The 27,055-nt window shown below is 42.4% G+C and overlaps 1 protein-coding gene across 11 annotated transcripts in view; it reads right to left on the reverse strand.

Moving 5' to 3' along the window:
• Nucleotides 1-55: 55 nt before the first annotated feature.
• The window catches only part of LOC310676781 (trefoil factor 3-like), a 30,209-nt gene continuing 3,209 nt past the window's right edge, over nucleotides 56-27,055 (reverse strand). Inside the window, exons 1-4 of one of the 11 annotated variants that reach the window (XR_014510734.1) lie at nucleotides 21,815-21,844; nucleotides 20,715-20,841; nucleotides 19,174-19,299; nucleotides 56-511 (exon numbers count right to left, since the gene is read on the reverse strand). Coding sequence is in view for 2 of the 11 variants with exons in the window: in XM_083438911.1 (XP_083295037.1) it covers nucleotides 504-511 (8 nt within the window). In the remaining 9 variants the exon portion in view is untranslated. Of the gene's footprint in view, nucleotides 512-1,881; nucleotides 2,083-3,241; nucleotides 3,278-8,602; nucleotides 8,937-10,252; nucleotides 10,460-18,301; nucleotides 18,588-19,173; nucleotides 19,300-20,714; nucleotides 20,842-21,809; nucleotides 21,846-27,055 lie in introns of those variants that run through there. The other 10 variants (XR_014510739.1, XR_014510740.1, XR_014510741.1 and 7 more) reach the window with 10 other exon arrangements.

Raw genomic sequence — 27,055 nt, forward strand, 5'->3', positions numbered from 1 at the left:
GAAACATGTGACATCATTATTTTTTTTGCAATGCTTTATTATGCTGAATGCGCAAGAAAGTTTCATAAAGATAAAGCGAACAGTGGGAAATAAAATGCATTTCCACATTCTCAAGAGTAATAGCAAAGGTTGGCAAAAATTACTATGGAGCTGAGACTAATTAGCTACATTTATAGCAGACATAGGCAAACTCGGCGCTCCTGATGTTTTGGTCAGTATCCCTGACCACTGGTCCTGTTAGCTAGGGATGATGGGAGTTGTAGTCCAAAACATCTGGAGGGCCGAGTTTGCCTATGCTGGTTTAAAGCTTTTTTTGGCGGGGGGGGGGAGATGATTTGCAGTTGTTGTGTGCAGACTGACCCCCCTGGCAAGGAAAGAAGCAGAAATTCGTGATAGAGAGCAGGAAATGAAGAAAGTGACTGCTATGCTAGCGTTTTGTTTTCTGTTTTTGTCTTGGAGGGATGCCGTTGTCGGATGTTCCTGGTCTGTGCCTTCATTTCGTTCTAATTTGCTGAAATGAAAGAAGAGAAATCTGCTTTAGAGGGTGAAAATACCTGTTTCAACTGTCTGGAAGCTGAATAGGGCTTGGGAGAAATTTCATTGGTTATGGATAAGTTGGGGGTTATCCTTGGTCTTGTCTGGATGGCTTCCTACTTGGGTTGTCAACTAAGGGATGTAGACCCAAAGAAATCAATGGACTGAAGTTAGTTATGACTTAGTCCAGCTCTATTGATTTCCTGTGTCCTTGCATCTGCTCATTCTTTCTCTTCCATTCCCTTTCCTTGCTATCTTCTTGCTATCCCTATAGCCTTTGCCCTCTGTGGATTGTATCCCATGTTGTGGGAGAAAAGTTAGCCAAAATGATTTAGGGAACCTTCCTTTACCCAGGGGTTAAGTTAAACGCATCCATACGATTGTAAACATAGTAGATCTTTCCAAATGGGGGGTTGTGGGTTGAGAGAGATCAACCTCTCTGATGCAAAACATGAAGGAAAGGGGGAAGGAGGATTACACTTGTCATGCAAAATGGTAGAAAGAGGGGCAGAGACAGGGTTCGTAAGGCTGCCAGTTCTAGTAACACCCAGCAGTTACAAAGTGTGTGTGTGTGTGTGTGTGTGTTCTCAAGAGACTTTGGACCAAGGTAGGTCAGGATTATTCTTTTCTCAGAGATTGCAGGTGTTTGATAATATCTGTAGAGAACCCACAACTAAGTGCTACTCAAAATGAGATAAATGTTGATGGGGGCTGAGATTGGGAGACTTCCGAGCTCTCAGTCCTTTACATTATGCTTCCTAAAGCAGGGGCATAGTGTGGGTTGCCGGCGCCTGGGATGGTAGACTGGGCCGCAGTCAGTCCCTTTGCTAAGCGACATCTAATCAAGGGAGTCTCTCCTTGCAAACTAGCCCCGACTGGTAGCAGAGATAAGGCAGAGAAACGCAAAACAGGACTGCCGCTGTGTTGCCTCAGTCTCCTGTCCTTGCAGCGAGGCGCAACACACATGACTCTGGTAGTGCTTTCCCGCCTTCCTACGCCTGGCCCAGGGGCAGGGCACGCACACAAGGCATCCCTTCGCCTGCCACAAGAAGGAGGCACTGCCACTGCATTAGCCTCGAAGGCCTCAATGAGGGAGCCTGACGTGGGGGCAGCTGGTTGCGCCCCCTTAGAAATTTGTGCTCAGGGCCCCACCGTCACTGTCCAGAAGCAGAGCACAAGTGCTTCACCTTAAACTTGGCTAGGGCAGCACTTTTTTAAAAAAACCCAGATGTATTACCAAATGTATGGCATATCCCCCCATTCCCTGGGAACAGCTGGAGAATAAGCTCTTGATATCTATTAGTTTTGGGGTTTTTTAAATGAAAACAAATAAAACCTGTTGCTTACCTCCTCAGCCTCGGCCCCAGCGGCGGCCCCAGCGCCAACCTCGGCGAAAGCCTCGTCGAAAGCCACCTCGGCGGCCTCGTCCACCTCCCCGTCCACGCCTGGCATCCGCCACACTAGCCAATCCTACGATCAGGATAAGTGCCAGCAGCCAGATCCATTTGAAGTTCATTTTTATCTGAAATCTTCACAGAATCTTCAGCCCTGTTAAAGCATTTCATATCAAAGGTGTGACTCAACAGAGGTTCAATCTGCTTTTTTTCCCCATAAAGAAAGGCCCAAAATGGCAGTGTTTGGTTTGACATTTGTATAGCATTTCTGGTGTCCAAAAGTGCTGCTGTGATGACATCATTCCTCTAAGGTAAATCAGTATTATTATCTCCCACATTGTGAGGGCTGAGACTGAAGATGGCTTGCTCAAGTGGCAAGATTCAAACCAATGAAAATTCACATCTGAGTAGGTGCATGTACTCCTTATGGTATCACTAACCCCCCCCCCCCCCATGTTTCAAAGCTTATGAATGTGTCATTTGTTATGATGCTGGACTTGATAAAGTTTGGGTTTGATCCAGCAAGGCAATCCTAACTAATAAAGTTCTGAATCTTTCTGTTTCCTGCTGCATCAGAGAGGATATTAATGAACTTGAGCAGCAAAGTTACACAAATAAAGGGAAGGAAACAGGTAGAAATACAAGATAAATGTACTTGAATGGAGGAATAAACTACAAGATAAAAATTCATCAACAGGCACAAACACTTAAGCAGCTGTGTCTTATCGGCAAAGATATCATAGCGAGCATGGTATATTTGCAAAGCATGAGGAAACCTGGCTCTCCCAGGCTCTTTCTGCAGGCCAGAACTCAATTCAACTGGCTCATGGAAATCAAAAGACTCCAACTCCATTCATGTGCATTCACACTCTCACACACCAGTTAGAGATGGATGAACCTGTCAGTTTCAGAGTCTCTCAATTTCTCATTTCGACAATCTCAGATTCAGTTTGCTGTATTGTGCCATCAACTTTGAATTTTCTTATAAGTTTGCATGAAGATTCATCAGAATTTCTCCTAACATCCCCCTTTTTTGTATGCAGCTTACCTCATGTACACATTTTTCCAAGCAATATTCCCTAAGAATGCATTTTGGTCTGCTATTTTCACAATTGTCTGACTTTCTAAGCCCCTTATGTGCACTTTCTGCACATCTTCTTTTGGTTGGAGAGGGTAACACAAAATTCACAGAAGGCTGAATTTAGAACAAAAGCCTCATTTCAGTTTGTGTATTGTGAAGTGGGTAGAGTTGCATTAAAATGAAAATCAAACCAAATCCCTTGCCTCCCAGTCGCGAGAACCACTTGACTTACCCCACCTGAATGAGATGATGAACAGCTCAATGAGAAACAGCAGGATATCAAAAATCAGAAGGGCAAGGCTAATTTATATGGTTCAAGAAGACCTCCTCCTTCCTGTTGGAGCCCCTTGAGGTGAAACAGCTATCAATAATTGGGCCAATGAAAGAACCGTTAGTAAACCCAAAAGCCAACAACTGGACGTTGGGTTCAGGAAACCATGCAAGTCAACAGACTTTTGTAGCAACATTTCAGTTGATTTCTTATATCTTTTATGTCAAAAAAATCCAACCGTTTTGTGGTCACAAGAAGCTGCTGCTTCCATGTGTTGCATTTTCCTATCTTGAGCAACAGGTAAATGAGACTTAGGACATTTTAACTGGCAATCTCGTTTATCTGGCAATGTTTCTTTTCTTTTTTACCTGCAACTTTCTCATGCAAGGAGGAGGACAACTTTAGCAGATTCATTGTGTATCCCTCTCATATATGCTCATTTTTAAAGGTATCCCCCTCATATATGCTCATTTTTAAAGCAATGTTTCCACAAAACCAATATTTGAATATCTACTTGAGAAGGCTTTTGATGGTGCTGGGCAAGGTTTATATTTCAGACTGGGCTTTTTTTTTTTAAGGTCTGTAATTTTTCTGTAGTCACTACAAGGAAGAGATTTTTTTAGGAGCTCAGTAATTTCTGTCCCTTTAGAACAGAATGTGTGTATTTATTATATTTATTTGTCACTATGTACAAGTGTCTCAATGTGACTGACATAATAAAAGTAAGAAATAACACAAAACATTAGACCCAAAGATAAAAGTATCAATTAAACAAGACCTCAAGTGCTACACACACACACACACACACACACACACACCTCACTTAAAAGAATGAGGACAATAAAAGTGGCCCTAGACATGAATAATTACCCTCCCAATACGGAGGGCTACCACAAATCATGCAGTTGATTTTCCAGAACTTGGGAAAATCGCAGGGGTCAGCACACTCACAGTGAAATGGATGAGCCTCAACATGGGAAAACCCCCTTTGTGATTCATTCAAAGATGATGTATTGATATGTCACTGAATATTTATTCCTGTCATTGTTTCATGGTTCATATTGCTTTTGTGGTAATGACCTGTTTTGATAGGAAGTATGGTCCATAAACTGGAAGGAGAGGGATGAGTAAGCAGTATCTGTGGATTCTACTTCAGACTTGTTCAAAACTGCTTAAAATCTGAAATGCAGATGTGCTCCTTCTGGTCCTCAGGGAATAGGAACATGTCCTTTTCTCATACTATGACCAAGTGTGTATGCTAACTTCATTATCTCCTCCCAAATGAGAAATAGCAGCTTCTAGCTCAAGGGGAGTACTTGGTGCATTAATATCCAATTTCTGAGCAATTGAGTTGCACGTATGCTAAGTGCATAACAAGCTTCCCTGTTGTATTCTGAACGTGAGCATCTCAGTCAGAGAGAATGGAACCAACTGATATGTCAAGAAGGAGGTTTCATTTCTGAGCTCCATTTCTGCTCTTTTCCTTTTTGTGATGGTGTCAGGAGGGTAACTGATATCCATTGAGTCTCCATCAAATCTCATGATTTATTTATCTATTTAATTAATATGTATACTGCCCATCACAGGCCGGTTCACTCCATAAAAATACAAAATGGGAACACAAAATACAGCATGAAACAAAAGCAAACCATTAACCCCCCCCCCTTACTGGGATGTAGAAGGATGTTGAATTTTCATCAGGAAAGGCCTGGCTATGGAGAAAACTTTTTGCCTGGCCCCTAAATATATGTAATGAAGGCACCAGGTGAGCCTCCCTGGGGAGAGCATTGCACAGACAGGGAGCCACAGCTATGCCCATTCTAAGAAAAGGGGTGTTCCTCTAAGAAGCATTTTGGTCTGTGTTGACATTCAGAAAAGCATATTGAAGCCACTGAAGACATTACTTTGCTGGGTATCACAATTCATTATAAAATGGTGGACAAACAGCCACCTATGTTGTCCACAGGGACACTGAACCAAGGGGGTGCAAAATAATTATAATACTTAGATTTATACAGATACCTAATCAAAGTTAGAAATATTAAGTTGGGGGAGTGGCATGCTCAGGGTGTTGTATTACCAAAGTTCACCTTGCCCTCATTAAGAGAGTGCAGGCCAGGAGATGAGATGGACAAGTTCCCAAGATGCACATGCAGTAGAAGCAAAGAAAGTAAAAATATACTAATATGCATTTCTGGTTTCCTTCCTGCTGTATATAGATATCAGTTCTCTGTGAATTAATTTAGGGTGTTTTGGGGTGGGATTAATGGTGTGATCACTTAAAGTACATTTTCCGCCACTAGGGAGTGCATACCGTATATTTGTGAGAGAGCCTTTGCAGAACTCTAATAGCAAATGCAAGTTGAGAATACCAGCAAATGGTTACTAAAACAGGGTCACTGGGAAACTTGAAGTAGTCATTAACATGTTCAGAGATCACTACAATTACAAAGATTGTTTTTTAAAAGCCTGTTGGGGATTATTCCTAGGAGTTTATCTCAGTGAAGACCTTACTTGGAAAATCAATACAACCCAGATAGTTAAGAAAGCCCAACAGAGACGCCATCTCCTCAGAGTATTGCTAAAGAAAGCTGTCAATCAACATTTGATGATCTCCTTCTACTGGTCCACAATAGAAAGTGTCCTTTCATACTGCATCACGGTGTGGTATGCTGTTTGACATAAACTGATAGGAAGTGCCTACAGAGGGTGGTGAATACAGCACAAGATATTATGGGCTGTCCCGTGAATCTGCTGTATGAAATTGCAGAAGAACGTTGCCTCAGGAGAGTGAGGAAAATTCTTAGGGATGATTCATACCCTGGCCGGCACTTTCTTGATCTCCTGCCCTCAGGCAGAAGATATAGAAGCACACCAAAAGGGTAAATAACAGCTTCTATCCGAGGGCTGTTAGGCTGCTGAATGAAAAGATAACAACAGGGCAACTGACTTTCGGGTTTGGTGGGTGTGCGTTAGTAAACGAGGTGAATTAAGACCAACAGAGCTGAGTGGGGGGTGCTCATGTAATCTCACTGTACAAGTTGTACAAGTGACAAGAAAGTATTTCAATCTCAATATTCATAACAGTAGGAGAATGTGCAATATTTAGTTGATATATGCACATTACCCAAGTTTTCTGGGAGATTAGGTATATTGACCTCTTCCTGAAAGGATTATGTGCATGTTTTCCATGAGGCCTGCTTAATGTGCACAGCTGTCAGTTGTTATGCAGAGTAACCTCTCAACGTACATTTTCCGTACGATAGATAGCCCAAACAGCCCCAGAATGTTCCCTATAGCCATGATGCATACAGTTCGGTTTAAGTTGGGAAAGAAAAACAGAAAACTGAAGGGGGTGGGGGTGGCAGTGGTACGTCCTGGTTGAAGAGGATAGCTGGCTGGACAACAGTGCTTCTGTTAGAAGGTGAGGATATGCTGTAGCATTTTGTTGTAGGTCCTATTGTCCTATCTTGGGGAGTGGGCTCTTAAGTTAAAATATTTCTGAAATTGTTTGATAGCCCTGCCCCATGGTATGAGAAGCCCACTCACCTTTTGCGTGCGGCGGCATTGCAGGATGGAGGATGCTTCATTGGGGCCCTGAGAGAGATATTCAAACTGTCTGGGACCTTCCTGGTGGGCGGAGAGGGCATAAGCCTGCTCCCTGCTTTGGCAAATGGGGATGCAAGCTGGGACTTGGGCAGTGTGGAGGGCGAAGCCAATGGAGCCAATGGTGGGTTTTCCTCAGATTGCCCATTTAAGCAGCCAGCACCCTGACCCCAAGTATGAGAACAGGGTAGTGAATGGATGATGCTTTGAGTCTGAAATCATCCCCACAAAGCTGCATTAGCCACAGGGAGAGAGAGCAGGTACCATACTGGATAAAGGACTGGTTCTGTAGCTGATGCAAACCATTTCAATCTCACACTGACAAAAGGATGGACACTCTCACACTTGAAAAAGGGTGATGGAATTGTGTCTCTTTGCATTTCACAGTGAATGGATTGGATGATGCTATGAGTCTGAATGATTGGCATAACTTGGATTGGACAATTTCCCATAGGTCAACCACAGCTCCCCTTCCCCCTTTGCCTCTCCGCATCATGTGATGTGGCCCAACAGCTTTAAGCAGGGGGTCTGCAACATTTAAGACAAAAAGAGCCAGTTGGACCAGTTTCTGAAGAAAAAAAAAACTGGGAGCCGCAAAACTCATCATTATAAAAATAACTTTTTTTATTATTTCTTTGTTTGACCCCTCAGAATTACTCCTCCTCATAGAAATAAACATCTAAATTAGCAAGTTACCTTTGTGTGTGCGTGTGTTCTTCACTCCCCTTCAAAACAGTGACCAGCGTACATGCCCCTTACAATGTAGCGGGCGGGCGGGAAGGTGACGTCGGGACGGTGTGTGACTAACGCATGCACCGCCCCATGCAACGTCACAGCCAGTACAGCGCCCGCCACAGTGGGGAGTGTCGGGGCGCACAATGCACCTCCTCCCCTTGCTAGTATCTGCCCCGGAGCCGCAGCAAAGGTGTAAATGAGCCACATGCGGCTCCGGAGCCGCGGGTTGCAGACCCCTGGCTTTAAGTCACCTGAAGCCATTTGTCCCACAGGCCCCTTTCTGCAGTGCATCTCTCCTTTGAGTTAAAGGTTGATGGATGGATGTGCACTGTTGGATGAGGAGCTTGTAACACCAGCTAATCCAGGAGAAAAATAATCTCAAGATCTATACCAGGAATAGGCAAACTCAGCCCTCTAGTTGTTTTTGTCCTACAACTCCCATCATCCCTAGCTAGCAGGACCAGTGGTCAGGGATGATAGGAAGTGTAGTTCCAAAACACCTGGAGGGCCGAGTTTGCCTATCCCTGCTCTAGACTGTACAGTGGTGCCTCGCAAGACGAAAAGAATCCGTTCCGCGAGTCTTTTCGTCTTGCGGTTTTTTCGTCTTGTGAAGCAAGCCCATTAGCGGATTAGCGCTATTAGCGCTATTGACAGTTTAAGGGCTATTAACGGCTTTTTAAGGCTTAAGGGATTAGCAGTTTTGCTGCTAAAAGGCTTTTAGCAGCTTAGCGCTTCAGAAAAAGGGGTTTGGGAGCGAAAAAAACCCTCAAAATTTTTCGTCAATTTTCGTCTTGCGAAGCAAGCCCATAGGGAAATTCGTCTTGCGAAGCGCCTCTGAAGACGGAAAACCCTTTCGCCTTGCGGGTTTTCCGTCTTGCGAGACTTGGGCCACTTTGCACTGCTGTGAGATAAGAGCTTAAAGGTGAAAAAATGTCAATAGCATCAAAAAGAGAAACACATCATCATTATTTTTTTGCAATGCTTTAATATGCTGAATGCGCAAGAAAGTTTCATAAAGATAATGCAAACAGGGAAATAAAATGCATTTCTACATTCTCAAGAGTAATAGCCAAGGTTGGCAAAAATACTATGGAGCTGAGACTAATTAGCTACGTTTATAGATTTTGGGAGGAGATGATTTGCAGTTGTTGTGTGCAGACTGACCTCCATGGCAAGGAAAGAAGCAGGAATCAAGGAAGAGAGCAGGAAATGTTGAAAAGCGACTGCTATGCTAGCATTTTGTTTTCTGTTTTTGTCTTGGAGAGATGCCATTGTCGGATGTTCCTGGTCTATGCCTTCATTTCGTTCTAATTTGCTGAAATGAAAAGAAGAGAAATCTGCTTTAGAGGGTGAAAATTCCTGTTTCAACTGTCTGGAAGCTGAATAGGGCTTGGGAGAAATTTCATTGGTTATGGATAAGTTGGGGGTTATCCTTGGTCTTGTCTGGATGGCTTCCTGCTTGGGTTGTCAACTAAGGGTTGTAGACCCAAACAAATCAATGGAGTTAGTTATGACTTAGTCCATCTTTATTGATTTCCTGTGTCATTGCATCTGCTCATTCTTTCTCTTCCATTCCCTTTCCTTGCTATCTTATTGCTATCCCTATAGCCTTTGCCCTCTGTGGATTGTATCCCATGTTGTGGGAGAAAAGTTGGCCAAAATGATTTAGGGAACCTTCCTTTACCCAGGGGTTAAGTTAAACGCATCCATACGATTGTAAACATAGTAGATTTTTCCAAATGGGAGGTTGTGGGTTGAGAGAGATCAACCTCTCTGATGCAAAACATGAAGGTAGAAAGAGGGCCAGAGACAGGGTTCGTAAGCCTGCCAGTTCTAGTAATACCCAGCAGTTATAAAGTGTGTGTGTGTGTGTTCTCAAGAGACTTTGGACGAAGGTAGGCCAGGATTATTATTTTCTCAGAGATTGCAGGTGTTTGATAATATCTGTAGACAACCCACAACAAAGTGCTACTCAAAATGGGATAAATGTTGATGGGGGCTGAGATTGGGAGACTTCCGAGCTCTCAGTCCTTTACATTATGCTTCCTAAAGCAGGGGCATAGTGTGGGTTGCCGGCGCCTGGGATGGTAGACTGGGCCGCAGTCAGTCCCTTTGCTAAGCGACATCTAATCAAGGGAGTCTCTCCTTGCAAACTAGCCCCGACTGGTAGCAGAGATAAGGCAGAGAAACGCAAAGCAGGACTGCCGCTGTGTCGCCTCTCTCTCCTGTCCTTGCAGCGAGGCGCAACACACATGACTCTGGTAGTGCTTTCCCACCTTCCTCCTCCTCCCTTCCTTACGCCTGGCCCAGGGGCAGGGCACGCACTGGCATCCCTTCGCCTGCCGCAAGAAGGAGGCACTGCCACTGGATTACCCTCAAAGGCCTCAATGAGGGATCCTGACGTGGGGGCAGCTGGTTGCGCCCCCTTAGAAATTTGTGCTCAGGGCCCCACCGTCACTGTCCAGAAGCAGAGCACAAGTGCTTCACCAGCACTTTTAAAAAAAAACAACCCAGATGTATTACCAAATTATGGCATAGCCCCCATTCCCCGGGAACAGCTATAGGATAAGCTCTTGATATCTATTAGTTGTTTCTTTTTAAAAATGAAAACAAATAAAATCTGTCTCTTACCTCTTCAGCCTCGGCCCCAGCGGCGGCCCCAGCGGCGGCCCCAGCGAAAACCGGGTCGGCCATCCCGTCGACCACCTCGGCTGCCGCCTCGGCGACGGCCACGCCTGGCATCCGCCACACTAGCCAATCCTATGATCAGGATAAGTGCCAGCAGCCAGATCCATTTGAAGTTCATTTTTATGTGAAATCTTCACAGAATCTTCAGACCTGTTAAAGCATTTCATATCAAAGGTGTGACTCAACAGAGGTTCAATCTGCTTTTTTCCATAAAGAAAGGCCAAAAAAGGCAGTTTTTTGTTCGCCATTTGCATTGCATTTCTAGTGTCCAAAAGTGCAGTTATGATGACATCATTCCTCTAAGGTTGATCAGCGAGGGCTGAGACTGAAAATGGCTTAGTCAAGTGGCAAGATTCAAACCAATGAAAATTCACATCTGAGTAGGGATAGGAAGGAGTGCATGTACTGCTGGGGTATCACTAACAACCCCACCCCACAACAAGTTTTGAAGTTTAGGAATGTGCCATGTGCCATGATGCTGGACTTGATAAACTTTGGGTTTGATCCAGCAACACAATCCTAACTAATAAAGCATTTTGGTCTCCCTTTCTAAGTCCCCTATGTGCACTTTCCGTACATCTTCTTTTGGTTGGAGAGCATAACACAAAATTCGCAGAAGTCTGAATTTAGAACAAAAGCCTCATTTCAGTTTGTGCATTGCGAAGTGGGTAGAGTTGCATTAAAATGAAAATCAAACCAAATCCCTTGCCTCCCAGTCGCGAGAACCACTTGACTTACCCCACCTGAATGAGATGATGAACAGCTCAATGAGAAACAGCAGGATATCAAAAATCAGAAGGGCAAGGCTAATTTATATGGTTCAAGAAGACCTCCTCCTTCCTGTTGGAGCCCCTTGAGGTGAAACAGCTATCAATAATTGGGCCAATGAAATAACCGTTCGTAAACCCAAAAGCCAAGAACTGGACGTTGGGTTCAGGAAACCATGCAAGTCAACAGACTTTTGTAGCAACATTTCAGTTGATTTCTTATATCTTTTATGTCAAAAAAATCCAACCGTTTTGTGGTCACAAGAAGCTGCTGCTTCCATGTGTTGCATTTTCCTATCTTGAGCAACAGGTAAATGAGACTTAGGACATTTTAACTGGCAATCTCGTTTATCTGGCAATGTTTCTTTTCTTTTTTACCTGCAACCTTCTCATGCAAGGAGGAGGACAACTTTAGCAGATTCATTGGCCTAGGTATCTCCCCTCATATATGCTCATTTTTAAAGGCAATGATTCCACAAAACCAATACGTTAAAATCTACTTGAGAAGAATGAGGTCAATAAAAGTGGTCCTAGACATGAATAATTACCCTCCCAATATGGTAGAGTAGGGTACCCAATATAGAGGGCTACCACAAATCATGCAGTTGAGTTTCCTGCATTTGGGGAAATCGCAGGGGTCAGCACACTCACAGTGAAATGAATGAGCCTCAACATGGGGAAAACTCCTTCGTGATTCATTCAAAGTTGATGTATTGATATGTCACTGAATATTATTTATTTATTTATCCCTGTCATTGTTTCACGGTTCATATTGCTTTTGTGGTAATGACTTGTATTGATAGGAGGTATGGTCCATATACAGGAAGGAGAGGGATGAGGAAGCAGTATCAGTGGATTCTACTTCAGACTTGTTCAAAACTGCTTGAAATCTGAAATGCAGATGTGCTCCTTCTGGTCCTCAGGACAATGGGAAGATGTCCTTTTCTCAGACTATGACCAAGTGCAAAGCTAACTTCATTATCTCTCCCAAATGAGAAAAAGCAGCTTCTAGCTACTTAGTGCATTAATATCCAATTTCTGAGCAATTGAGTTGCACATATGCTAAGTGCATAACAAACTTCCCTGTTGTATTATGAACGTGTGCATCTCAGTCAGAGAGAATGGAACCAACTGATATGTCAAGAAGGAGGTTTCATTTTTGAGCTCCATTTCTGCTCTTTTTCTTTTTGTGATGGTGTCAGGAGGGTAAGTGATATCCATTCAGTCTCAATCAACTCTCATGATTTATTTATCTATTTCATTAATTTGTATACCGCCCATCGTCCGAAGTTCACAGGCCGGATCACTGCATAAAAATACAAAATGGGAACACAAAATACAGCATGAAACAAAAACAAACCATTAACCCCCCCCCCTTAATGGGATGTAGAAGGATATTGAATTTTCATCAGGAAAGGCCTGGTTATGGAGAAATATTTTTGCCTGGCCCCTAAAGATATATAACGAAGGCACCAGGTGAGCCTCCCTGGGGAGAGCATTGCACAGACAGGAAGCCACAGCTGAAAAGGCTTACTGTCATATTGCCGCTCTCCAGACCTCTTGTGGTGGGGGCACACCCATGATTAGTATAAGAACCAGTGACAGCAGTCGGCCCTTGCTCCTCTTGTTTTGGAGTCTCATTGCAGTTCTGAGCCAGGAACATAGTAGGTCATGCCATGGATAATGACACAGGGTCTTTTCAGTTGTGCTGCCCCAACTCCAGGGCTGGATTAATACCTTCGAGACCGGAAGCACTTAAAAGATTTTGGTGTGCCCATATATATTTCATTCAAAAGATAACCAATAAAACTTTATTTTTCAAAACGAAACAGAACCTACAGCAAGATGGAAAACAATGTTTATTTTTCTATACTTGTTTAAATAATGTTGGGGGGTTGTTGTTCAGCTGCACCATGGTAAATCTGGCAATGGAAAATTTCTGTGGTGCACCCCTTCCCTTGTTCCATAAGCACATGCTTATTTTGCTTATTGGCTATTCCAGCCCTGCCCAACTCTCAAACGCTGTCCCCAGTGGGAGTCCCCTAATGCTGAGAATGATGTCTCTCCAGGCCTCCCTATTCACCCTCCCATGGGCTCAGAGAAGGATTTCTGCAAATGCTGCAACACTTTTGTTAAATACTGGTTTTCTGTTTTTATATTACTACTACTACTGTTACTACTACATACATACATACATACATACATACATACATACATACATATCCTGCCCATCTGGCTGAGTTTCCCCAGCCAATCTGGGCGGCTCCCAACAGAATATTAGAACAGAATAAAATATCAAACTTTAAAAACTTTCCTAAACAGGGCTGCCTTCAGATGTCTTCTAAAAGTCAGGTAGTTGTTTATTTCCTTGACATCTGATGGGATTCCACAGGGCGGGCGCCACCACCAAGAATGCTCTCTGCCTGGTTCCCTGTAACCTCACATCTCATAGTGAGGGGACCGCCAGAAGGCGCTGGACCTCAGTATCCAGGCTAAACCATGGGGGTGGAGACGCTCCTTCAGGTATACTGGGCCCAGGCCATTTAGGACTTTAAAGGTCAGCACCAACACTTTGAATTGCGCCCAGAAGCATGCTGGGAGCCAATGTAGGTCTTTCAGGACCGGTGTTATATGGTCTTGGCTGAAGCATTCTTCTTCCTGTGTTCTTTGCTCTCCTCATGGAATCCTCCAACTTCTTACACTTTCCACCTCATATTTTTGTGCTACACTCTTAGATCACTAGTCAATTAAAATTGGGAAATATCAAGTATGGTTTCTCTCCCTTTCTACCTGTTTAGTTTATTGCATTGAAGTGACCGTACAGAGAGCTAGTTCTTGGAATCATAGAGTTGGAAGGTACCCTGAGGGTCATCTTGTCCAACCCCCGGCAATGCAGGCATTTCAGCTAAAGCATCCATTACAGATGGCCATCTAATTTCTGCTTAAAAACCTCCAAGGAAGGAGAGTTCACAATCTTCCAAGGGAGTCTGCTTCACTGTCGAACAGCTCTTACCATCAGAAAGTTCTTCCAGATGTTTAGTTGGAATCTCCTTTCTTGCAACTTGGATCCATTGGTTCAGTTTCTACCTTCTGAAGCAGGAGAAACAAACTTGCTCCATCTTCCATGCAACAGCCCTTGAGATATTTGAAGATGGCTATCATATCTCCTGGGATCCTGCAAGTTTAAGCTGTTTTAACCTGTGTGTGAATATGTGTAGCTCCTGAAATATAGAAACGTATCCACACACCTTGTGCTGGAACATGCTGTGGAATATGTTCCCTGTGGAATAATATGTGAACCACTCGTCAAGAGCTATGCATTCTGCCAGCGTCTGGCCCACTGTTCTCTCTTTCTGGCACGCTGAAATCTCCACTGTGCAGAACAATCTAGATGGGATCATATTGAGGAAGGACCTCACAGTTAAGCCAGATGGGTCTATCAGTTATCTTCCATTGCAATATGCAAGCTGAAAAACAACAGTCCTTTGGAATTCACACTTCTCTGAATTTCGCAGTGCAGTTCTTCAGATAAGTAATGCATACAAAAGTACATATGCTAGTGGATAGTGTACATAATAAATAATGCTTATATTGATGAAAATAATATTAAAAATGTATTTCATTGAGTGAAATGGTCTTACACAAAAATGTGTACATCAGGCAAAATTACATTAAAATGTGTATATTGGCAGCACTAATCAGTCATGCTAAAATGCTGATTCAAGAGGATTTTTAAAATAAATGCACACTGATGTAGAAGGATAATCTGAATTTGAGAGATTTGCCCATCCCTAGCAATCTGCCACCTTTGTGAGGATGTGTGTGGAAGTGACTCTTCTGTGCTGCATCCTGAAGGATTTCTCTTTCTAAGGCACTAGGACATAAGCAGGACTTGAATTACCAGTGGAGAAGCAACATTTGCATCATTTGTAATTCCTGCCCAAGGAGGTACTTAAAAGATTCAAGCACAGGCCCATCACACACATTTGCGTAAAACATGCATATCCTAATTTATATGTATAGATGCAAATTTAGGTCTATGAGAAAACAAAGGTGGTAGATAGTTCTCACTGTGCTTTTCCTGAATTTCCTGCGGGCCTTATCCAGGGACAAGAATGAGGAAATGCATCTCGAAAAGGAAGACAAAGTGCATAACATTTGCACATTTATAAATAGCCACTGGAATGTAAATAGGAATACACTGCATTTCACCATATTAGGGAGGACTATGACCAGGTGACTTGTGTGCTGGCTCAGGCTGCTGTCCTGGTGGCAACAGTTGATGGACATCTACAAGGCCCCAGACTGCTCTTCCTTCTTGTCGTTCTTCATCTTTAAGCAGTACTGCGACAAGGCCAGTTCTTCAGCTATAGGACTGTTCTCCAACAACGCTTCAATTAGAGTGCTGCCTGCTGTAAAAAAAAGGAGCTATGCCCATTCTAAGAAAGGGCCTTTTGGAGGAAGAAGCATTTTGATCTGTGTTGACATTCAGAAAAGCATACTGAAGCCACTGAAGACAATACTTTGCTGGATATCACAATTCATTATGAACTGGTGGACAAATGGCCACCTACATTGTACCTTATCAGCACTGGATTTAGAGTGGTTCCCCCGCACAGGGGCACCGAAACAAGGGGGTGCACAATAATAACAATACTTAGATTTATACAGATACCTAATAAAAGTTAGAAATATTAAGTTGGGGGAGTGGCATGCTCAGGGTGTTGTATTACCAAAGTTCACCTTGCCCTCATTAAGAGAGTGCAGGCCAGGAGATGAGATGGACAAGTTCCCAAGATGCACATGCAGTAGAAGCAAAGAAAGTAAAAATATACTAATATGCATTTCAGGTTTCCCTCCTTCTGCTGTAATATAGATATCAGTTCTCTGTGAATTACCAGTAGTTTAGGGTGTTGTGGGGTGGCATTAATGGTGTGATCACTTAAAGTATATTTTCTGCCACTAGGGAGTGCACACCGTATATTTGTGAGAGATCCTTTGCAGAACTCTAATAGCAAATGCAAGTTGAGAACACCTGCAAATGGTTACCAAAACAGGGTCACTGGGAAACTTGAAGGAGTCATTAGCATGTTCAGAGATCACTAGAATTACAAAGATTGTTTTTTAAAAGCCTGTTGGGGATTATTCCTAGGACTTTATCTCAGTGAAGACCTTACTTGGAAAATCAATACAACCCAGATGGTTAAGAAAGCCCAACAGAGACTCCATCTCCTCAGAGTATCGTGAAAGAAAGATGATCAAACATATTATGAGCTGTCCCGTGAATCTGCTGTATGAAATTGCGGAAGAACGTTGCCTCAGGAGAGTGAGGAAAATTCTTAGGGATGATTCATACCCTGGCCGGCACTTTCTTGATCTCCTGCCCTTAGGCAGAAGATATAGAAGCATGATTAGTCGCACCAACAGGGTAAACAACAGCTTCTATCCGAGGGCTGTTAGGCTGCTGAATGAAAAGATAACAAGAGGGCAACTGACTTTCAGGTTTGGTGGGTGTGCATTAGTAAACGAGGGGAATTAAGACCAACAGAGCTGAGTGGGGGGTGCTCGTGTAATCTCACTGTATACAAGTTGTACAAGTGACAATAAAGTATTTCAATTTCAATATTCATAACAGTAGGAGAATGTGCAATATTTAGTTGATATATGCACATTACCCAAGTTTTCTGGGAGATTAGGTATATTGACCTCTTCCTGAAAGGATTATGTGCATGTTTTCCATGAGGCCTGCTTAATGTGCACAGCTGTCAGTTGTTATGCAGAGTAACCTCTCAACGTACATTTTCCATATGATAGATAGCCCAAACAGCCCCGGAATGTTCCCTATAGCCATGATGCATACAGTTCGGTTTAAGTTGGGAAAGAAAAACAGAAAACTGAGGGGGTGGGGGTGGCAGTGGTACGTCCTGGTTGGAGAGGATAGCTGGTTGGACAACAGTGCTTCTGTTAGAAGGTGAGGATATGCTGTAGCATTTTGTTGTAGGTCCTAGTGTCCTATCTTGGGGAGTGGGCTCTTAAGTTAAAATATTGCTGAAATTGTTTGACAGCCCTGCCCCATGGTATGAGAAGCCCACTCACCTTTTGCATGCGGCGGCATTGCAGGACGGAGGATGCTTCATTGGGGCCCTGAGAGAGCTATTCAAACTGTCTGGGACCTTCGTGGTGAGTGGAGAGGGCATAAGCCTGCTCCCTGCTTTGGCAAATGGGGATGCAAGCTGGGACTTGGGCTGTGTGGAGGGCAAAGCCAATGGAGCCAATGGTGGGTTTTCCTCAGATTGCCCATTTAAGCAGCCAGCACCCTGACCCCAAGTATGAGAATAGGGTAGTGAATGGATGATGCTTTGAGTCTGAAATCATCCCCGCAAAGCTGCATTAGCCACAGGGAGAGAGAGCAGGTACCATACTGGATAAAGGACTGGTTCTGTAGCTGATGCAAACCATTTCAATCTCACACTGACAAAAGGATGGACACTCTCACACTTGAAAAAGGGTGATGGAATTGTGTCTCTTTGCATTTCACAGTGAATGGATTGGATCATGCTCTGAGTCTGAATTATTGGCATAACTTGTCATAACATGGAATGGACCAGATTTCCCATAGGTCCACCACCGCTCCCCCTGCCCCCTTTGCCTCTCCACATCATGTGATGTGGCCCAACAGCTTTAAGTAACCTGAAGCCATTTGTCCCACAGGCCCCTTTCTGCAGTGCACTTCTCCTTTGAGTTAAAGGTTGATGGATTGATGTCCACTGTTGGATAGAGAGCTATTAAACACCAGCTGATTCTATGAGTGTGGCCAAAAATAATCTCAAGCTCTAGACTGTATTCTTGTAATATCTAGCCTGCTTGGAAAATAGACTTGTGTCACTTTGTACGGCTGTGAGATAAGAGCTTAAAGGTGGAATTTTTCCCCCAAGTACATCAAAAAGAGAACACATCATTTTTTTTGCAATGCTTTAATATACTGAATGCACAAGAAAGTTTCATAAAGATAATGCAAACAGAGGGAAAGAAAATACATTTCCACATTCTCAAGAGTAATAGCCAAGGTTGGCAAAAATACTATGGAGCTGAGACTAATTACCTATGTTTATAGCAGACATAGGCAAACTAGGCGCTCCTGATGTCTTGGTCATCATCCCGGACCACTGGTCCTATTAGCTAGGGATGATGGGAGTTGTAGTCCCAAAACATCTGGAGGGCCAAGTTTGCAAGATAATGCAAATGGGGAAATAAAATGCATTTCTATATTCTCAAGAGAAATAGCCAAGGTTGGCAAAAAAATACTATGGAGCTGAGACTAATAAGCTACATTTATAGCTTTGGGGGAAGATGATCTGCAGTTGTTGTTTGCAGACTGACCTCCCTGGCAAGGAAAGAAGCAGGAAATTGGGGTAGAGAAAGCTACGCTAGCATTTTGTTTTCTGTTTTTGTCTTGGAGGGATGCCGTTGTCGGACGTTCCTGGTCTGTGACTTCATTTCGTTCTAATTTGCTGAAATGAAAAGAAGAGAAATCTGCTTTATAGGTTGAACATTCCTGTTTCAACTGTCTGGAAGCTGAATAGGGCTTGGGAGGAATTTCATTGGTTATGGATAAGTTGGAGGTTATCCTTGGTCTTGTCTGGATGGCTTCCTGCTTGGGTTGCCTGCTAAGGGATGTAGATGCAAACAGTGACATTGCATCCTTTTTGTCACCTGGGGCGCATCTGTGTGTCCACCAGGCAGGACCAGGGGTTGGGAATGGAGGGTGAACATCATCATTCCACAGCATTGATGGGAGGAGTGAGAAGGATACTGGTGTGTTTACATAGTAGTGGTTTCCACAAAAAATGGTGGAGAATGTTCTAAGAAAACTATGCAAGATAGCCTTTTTATAGTGGAGGGGAATGAGAAAGGAAAAACCTCAGAAAAATATTTACTGTGAAATTTCTCCTTAGCTTTACATTCACACACCCTGGTCTCCTCCTGGCATTTTATTTTCTATTGCAACATCACTGAATGGAAGAGAGTAAAAATTTTATGTTTCAAAGTGGGGGAGGGGCCACACATGAGAATATTTGACTCAAATGTGCTACTTACGGAAGAAACACCATATCGTGTTCCTGATAGAATTGTTGAAACAGCACCCTCTTCTTGAACAGTCCAATCTAGATATTCCAGAGTATCCACATTCACCTCTCCGGTTAGGAGGTACATTGCAGTTGCCTATTCAATAAGTAAAGTTGAGAATTCTTAATTCATTGAGGAATAGTTTAATTTAGATTCAGGTCAACATTAGCCATGAAGATTTCCAAGCAAAAGAGAAATAGGATGCAGCCTGATCACCAAAGTCCTTCAAAATTCCAAATGTAAAACTATGTTCTGTTTGTAGGTACACATGGAAAATAAGTATGCTCAGTGGTAACCTTTACCTTCAAAGAGTGAAGTCAATTACACAGAGAGAGAAACCTCAGCTCTGCCATTAGCTTTAGTCTATTGGTTGCCCAGGAGCCATAGGGGAGATAATCCCAAGGGTGATTTTTCAAGACAGCAGGAAGCTGGAGGTCCTCATATCTTAAGAACTTGGAGCTGTGTGATGCCTCTCAGCAGAGACAGAGAACCTCCCTGAACCAAATGAGCCTGAATTGTTCTGAGCAGAGACAGAGAACCTCTCATATTCTTTCAGGCCTTCCTATTCACCTGAGACTTTAAATTTCTGAGGTCTTCTGCATTGTTTCTGGCACACTGAAATCTCCAGAATGCAGAACAATCTACATGGGGTCGTATTGGGAAAGAAGAGCCCACTTATAGGGATGTGATTGTATTCTATGACTGACAACTTCCAAAGAGGAGCCAATGCTTAGTTTGTCACCAGAAAAGCAACAAATAGATCTGTGACGTGTAAAGACTAATACATTTATTGCAGCATCAGCTTTTCTGAATTACAAAAGCTGATGCTACAATAAATATATTCAGGGGCAAAGTTGTCCTCTGATCATTTGGCTTATCAACCATGACTCTTGTAACCTTTTGTACAGGGGCAAATGAGTAGCCATACAGAGGTGGGGAACCCCTGATCCATGGGCCAATGAGTCCCACCTTGTGTTCCCATTTGAACCATGAGCCTATGTGGGTGAAGCTACACCCACCTGCACTTCTCTTTATCATTATCACATCACCTGATGAGGAGGGGGGAGATAACAATCTGACTTGCTGATCTAGAAGGGTATGTAGCCCAAATGAACTTGCAGAGTATGACCCATTGACATCAGCTAATTGTACTTTTAAGTAGACATGCATTGGATTGTGCTGAAAGACGGTAATGGTATGGATCCCCTCGGAATCATCCACCAACACAATTCAGGCCACCTCCCTTTTTGCCACCTGTCTTTCGAGGCCTTTGAAATCAGTGGTCAGTAACTAGGTTGTCCAGGGAGCCAAACGCTGGACCCTTCCCACTGCTGCTACCCTGCTTTTTATGCACTGTAAAAAAATATGCCATCCAATCATGTTTTTCCAAATTTATGGCATAGTTCTCCCTCCCCCACTTCTAGGAACAGGGTCACAGCTGTAGAATAAACTAGTATCAGCTATTAAATAGTTTTCAAAAAAAGTGAAAATAATTTAAATTGCTGGCTTACGTCTTTGTCCTTTGCCACCTCCCTGGCCATTTGCGAAACTGGCGAATCCTAAGACCAGGACAATGGCCAGGAGCCAGAGCAACTTGAAGTTCATTTTTTTTCTGAAATGTTCTCCAAATCTTCAAACCTGTTGAAAGATTCCAGATCAAAATTGTGACCCAGTAGAGGTTTAATCTACTTCCTTTTCAATGAAAAAATACATAACAAATGGAGGTTTTCAGACTGGGTTGGCAAATCATGAGTTCAGAATAGGTGACACTTAACATCTCTATAACACTTTCTAGTGTCCAAAGTGCTTTGCATGCATTCTGTAGCTGTTATCATGGCATGAATCCTCTAAAGCAAACTATTATCTCTGACATTGCAGGGAAAACAGGTAGAAAGATAAGGAAACAGGTAGAAATCCAAGATAAATGTTTCTGAAAGGGAAGATCAACCGCAATATTAAAATTTATCAATAGGTACAAAAATTAAGTGTTGTATCTTATCTGCACAGATAAGTGTGACATATTTAGGAAGCTCCTTGCTTGATTCAAGACAGTTGAGATCTGAGGAAACCTGGTTGTACCAGGCTCTTTCTGCAGACCAAAGTTCAACTTAAAACTGGCTCATGGAAATCAAAATATTTCAACAACATTCATGTGCATATGTGTACACACACACCAGTTAGAGATGGATGAACCTGTCAATTTCAATGTCTGTCAATTTCTCATGTTTACAATCTCAGATTCAGTTTGCTGTATTTTGCCATGAGCTTTGAATTTCCTTATAAGTTTGCATGAAGATTCATCAGAATTTCTCCTAACATCCCCCCTTTTTTGTATGCAACTTGCCTCACATACACATTTTTGCAGGCAATATTCCCTAAGAATGCATTTTGGTCTGCTATTTTCACAATTATCTTCCTTTCTAAGCCCCTTATGTGCACTTTCTGTACATCTTCTGGTTGGAGAGGGTAACACAAAATTCATAGAAGTTGAAATTTTGAACAATGGCCTCATTTTAGTTTGTGTATTGTGAAGTGGGTAGAGTTGCATTAAAATGGAAATCAAACCAAATCCCTTGCCTCCCAGTCGCGAGAACCACTTGACTTACCCCACCAGAATGAGTTGCTGAACAGCTCGATGAGAAACAGCAGGATATCAAAAATCAGAAGGGCAAGGCTAATTTATATGGTTCAAGAAGACCTCCTCCTTCCTGTTGCAGCCCCTTGAGGTGAAACAGCTATCAATAATTGGGCCAATGAAATAACCGTTAGTAAACCCAAAAGCCAAGAACTGGACGTTGGGTTCAGGAAACAATGCAAGTCAACGGACTTTTGTAGCAACATTTCAGTTGATTTCTTATATCTTTTATGTCAAAAAAATCCAACCGTTGTGTGGTCACAAGAAGCTGCTGTTTCCATGTGTTGCATTTTCCTATCTTGAGCAACAGGTAAATGAGACTTAGGACATTTTAATTGGCAACCTCTTTTATCTGGCAATCTTGCTTTTTTTTTAGCCTGCAACTTTCTCATGCAAGGAGGAACACAACTTTAGCAGATTCACTGGTCTCATATATGCTAATTTTTGAAGGCAATAATTTCAAAAATTCAATATTTTTTTATTTTGCTTTTAAATTACTTTATTGAACTTAAAACAAATAACACAAAATCAAAATTATCCATAACAAATAAACATCAAAGAGTTGCCAATATTATTACAGTTCATCACAGTCTTCTTCCAGTTTCATTGACTTCCCGCCAACTCCATCTTGCTTTAAATGTATATTTATCTAGGGCACTGTTTGTGTCTATTTTAGATAATTGCTTAGCCAAAATATTGTACTTTCTTAAACCTGTTCGGTGTATAACAGAAGCTATTCAAAGGCTGCCACAGATTTTATATTGTTGCAATCTTTTATGTAACTTTTAAATAAACCCCATTTATTAAAAAATCCTTAATCTGCATGGTCTCTTATTCTTCCTGTTAGCTTAGCCAGTTCTGTGAACTCCATTAATTTTTGTTGCCACTCCAATTTTGATGGTACTTTTTCTCCTTTCCAATTTGATGCTATTAAAATTCTCACGGCCAGTGTTGCATATAAGAATAATTCCCTTACACTTTTTGGGATATCGGAACCCAGTATCCCAAGAAGGAAGGCCTCTTGTTTTTTTGTAAACACAATCTTAAGCATTTTTTTAAAGTTCCATATAGTTCATCCCAAAATTCCTTAATTTTTCTGCAACTTCACCACATGTGCAGCATCAATCCCACTGCTTCTCTGCATCTCCAACATTTGTTTGATACATTCTTATACATTTTGGATAGTTTTAAGGGAGTAATGTACCATTGGTACTGCATTTTCAGAAAGTTTTCTCTCAATGTGTAACAAGCGGTAAATTTCATATTGGTCCTCCAGAGGTTTTTCCAATTCTTCATTAAGATATTATATGGCCAAAGTCCTGTGCCCATTTTATCATGATCGATTTTACCTCCTTTCCAGGTTTATCTGACTTCCCAGTCAAGGAGGAGTCAGTACATTTCGGAAAGCATTTTAGTTTTTGAATTAATCAGATCATTCTCTAGTCTAGATGGTTCTGTTGCAAATCCTTTTCTTATGTCTACTTTAAATGTCTCATTCAATTGATGGTATAGGAGCCAATCTGACAAGTGTTTTCTTATTTCCTCAAAATTTTTCAGTTTCAATTGATTATCTTCCTCCTTAACTAATATTTTGTATGCCATCCAGTTTTCTTTCATATTTTTCTTTTTTAAGAAAAGTGCTTCCAGGGGGAAATCCAACACAGTGCTTTGGGTTCCAAGAGCTCTTTATAGTTTGCCCAGACCATGTAAAGGGGCCTTCTTATGATGTGGGTTTGTATGGACCTTTACTTTGTCGTACCCTAGGTACACATGCCAACCATCCTGGTTGTCATAGCCTTCCAGATCTAGTAGGTTTGAGTCCTGTAAAGTACACCACTCCTTAATCCAGGTTAGGCAGGCAGCCTCGTAATATAATGTTAGATCCGGCAATGAGAACCTCCCTCTTTCTTTTATGTCAATTAAAAACTGGTGTTTGATTCAGGGTCTTTTCCCTTGCCAGATAAACCTGGAAATATCTCTTTACCATTTTTTGAGGCTGTCTTTCTCTCCTATCACAGGTATTGTTTGGAATAAAAAGAGCATTTTCAGTAACATGTTCATTTTTATGGTTGAAATCTTTCCCCAAAAAGGTAAGTTTAAACTACTCCATATATCCAAATTCCTCTTAATTTCACTCCAAATTTTGATGTAATTGTCTTGAAAAAGATTAATATACCATATACCAAAGTATTTTACTTTTTGGCAGATCTTCAGGTTTGAGGGTTTTTTCCAGATCTTCTCTGTCTTGTATTGTGAGGTTTTTAACTAGAAGCTTTGTTTTGGAACTGTTAAGTCTAAATTCCACTACTTGTCCGAAGTTCTTGATTATTTCTAGTGTCCTTAATTGTCAGGGAACTGCCATCGGCTCAGAGGCAAGAGACAGAAGGGCAGTTGTGTTACAGGCAGCCTCCGAAAATCTTGCAAAGCAGTTCCTCTTCTGGGGAGGAAAGCCCACCTCCAGTGGGGAAGAGGTGCAAGGACCAGAGGATGCTGGTGGGAGCCTTAACACTGCTCCTGGGCAAGGCGGACAGGAGGGAAACACGCCCTTGCCATCGCCCATCCTGCACAGTAGCCTAAAGCGCAAAGAGGGAAGGAGAAGGTTGGGGGTAACGAAACTCTTATGTTGGGGGAGGTCCAAAGAAAGACCACTCCCGGATCCTGCTAGCGATTGAGCCAGACATGAGCTCTGGGGCTCTTCACTGTACATAGTTTGCACCAAAATAAAGCCTGTAAAACACAGGTTGGAGTCCTGCCTGGTTACTCTCGAGCAACCGCAACAGCCATCTGACATTAATAGACTTTCTTCAGGGTTTTCAGTCATTATAATAAGGTCATCTGCGAAGGCTTTCAGTTTGTACGCTTTCTCACCTAATGTAATTCCTTTTATCTCTTGGTCTTCTCTTATTTGATTGTTCAGCACTTCCGTGACCAAAATGAATATCAATGGGGATAGTGGACACCCTTGTCTTAATCCTTTTCTTATTATAAAATCCTCTGTGATATTACTGTTGATAATTATTCTTGCTTGTTGATCTGAGTAGATCACCTTAGTTTGCCTACCCATGCTCTAGGGCCTGTCAGAGCCATCATGACTCTTTCTCAAAGCCCAGCTCTTACTATGTTTTGGGAAGGAGGCAGGAAGTCCCCCCCTCAGCTAGCCGCCTAGTGCCAGGGAACCAGTTGCACCACTCCAAATCTGCCTTTGATGTAGTATTCTTTAACATGTAACAAAACTCTTTTGTTGTATATTTTTGTGATAATATCCAGAGCTACAAATGGCTATTTCCACATCTTAATCCCCCCCCCCCATGTAATAGGAAATGTAAGGTGAGAATCCCAGCAAATGGTTACTAAAACAGGGTCCACTGGGAAACAATGAAGGAGTCATTAGCATGTTCAGAAATCACTAGAATTACAAAGATTGTTTTTTAAAAGCCTGTTGCGGAATATTCATAACAGTAGGAGAATGGGGAAAATTAAGTTGATATATGCACATTACCTTGTGGGAGATTAGGTATATTGACCTCTTCCTGAAAGGATTATGTGCATATTTTCCATGAGGCCTGCTTAATGTGCACAGCAGTCAGTTGTTATGCACAGTAACCACTCAATGTACATTTCTTTTAAGACAGATAGCCCTAACAGCCCCAGAATGTTCTCTATAGCCATAGTGCAGACAGTTCAGTGTCAGTCAACAGTTCGGTGTCAGTCAGGAAAGAAAAAGAGAAAACTGAGGGGGGTGGGGAGGGTGGCAGTGGTATGTCCTGGTTTGAGAGGATAGCTGGCTAGAACCCTGAACAACAGTGCTTCTGTTAGAAGGTGAGGATATCCTGCAACTTTTTGTTGTAGATCCTATGGTCCTATCTTGGGGAATGGGCTCTTAAATTAAATCATCCCCACAAAGCTGCATTAGCCACAGGGAGAGATGAGCAGGTACCATACTGGATAAAGGACTGGATCTGTAGCTGATGCAAACCATTTTAATCTCACACTGACAAAGGGGTGACACCCTCACACGTGAGAAAGCACGATGGAATTGTGTCCCATATGATGATCTCTTTGGATTTCACAGTGAATGGATTGGATGATGCTCCGAGTCTGAATGATTGTCATAACTTGGAATGGACGATTTCCCATAGGTCCACCACAGCTCCCCCTGCCCCCTTTACCTCTCCACATCTTTTGATGTGGCCCAACAGCTTTAAGTCACCTGAAGCTATTTGTCCCACAGGCACCTTTCTGCAGTGCACCTCCCCTTTGAGTTAAAGGTTGATGGATGGATGTCCACTGTTGGATAGAGAGCTATTAAACACCATGTGTGTGGCCATAAATAATCTCAAGCGCTAGACTGTATTCTTGTTGTAAAAAAATGCTAGATATCTAGCCTGTTTGGAAAATAGACTTGTATCACTTTGAATGGCTGTGAGATAAGAGCTTAAAGGTGAAAATATGTCAAGAGCATCAAAAAGAGAAACACATTTTAACAATGCTTTAATATGCACAAAATGGTTTCATAAAGATAATGCAAACGGGGAAATAAAATGCATTTCTACATTCTCAAGAGTAATAACCAAAGTTGGCAAAATGAAGTTGAGACTAATTAACTACGTTTATAGATTTTGGGGGAGAGGATTTGCAGTTGTTGTGCGCAGACAGATATGAACTGACCTCCCTGGCAAGGAAAGAAGCAGGAAATTGGGGTAGAGAGGAGGAAATGTTGAAAGCTACAGCTATGCCAGTATTTTGTTTTCTGTTTTTGTCTTGGAGGGATGCCGTTGTTGGAGGTTCCTGGTCTGTGACTTCATTTCATTCTAATTTGCTGAAATGAAAAGAAGAGAAATCTGCTTTATAGGTTGAACATTCCTGTTTCAACTGTCTGGAAGCTGAATAGGGCTTGGGAGGAATTTCATTGGTTATGGATAAGTTGGAGGTTATCCTTGGTCTTGTCTGGATGGCTTCCTACTTGGGTTGTCAACTAAGGGATGTAGACCCAAACAGTGACATTGCATCCTTTTTTGGCACCTGGGGAGCATCTGTGTGTGCAGCAGGCAGGACCAGGGGTTGGGCGTGGAGGGTGAACATCATCATTCCACAGCATTGATGGGAGGAGTGAGAAGGATACTGGTGTGTTTACATAGTAGTGGTTTCCACAAAAAATGGTGGAGAATATTCTAAGAAAACTATGCAAGATGGCCTTTTTATAGTGGATGGGATGAG

Source organism: Podarcis tiliguerta (assembly GCF_965153285.1).
Source record: "Podarcis tiliguerta genome assembly, chromosome: 4".
Lineage (NCBI taxonomy): Eukaryota > Metazoa > Chordata > Lepidosauria > Squamata > Lacertidae > Podarcis > Podarcis tiliguerta.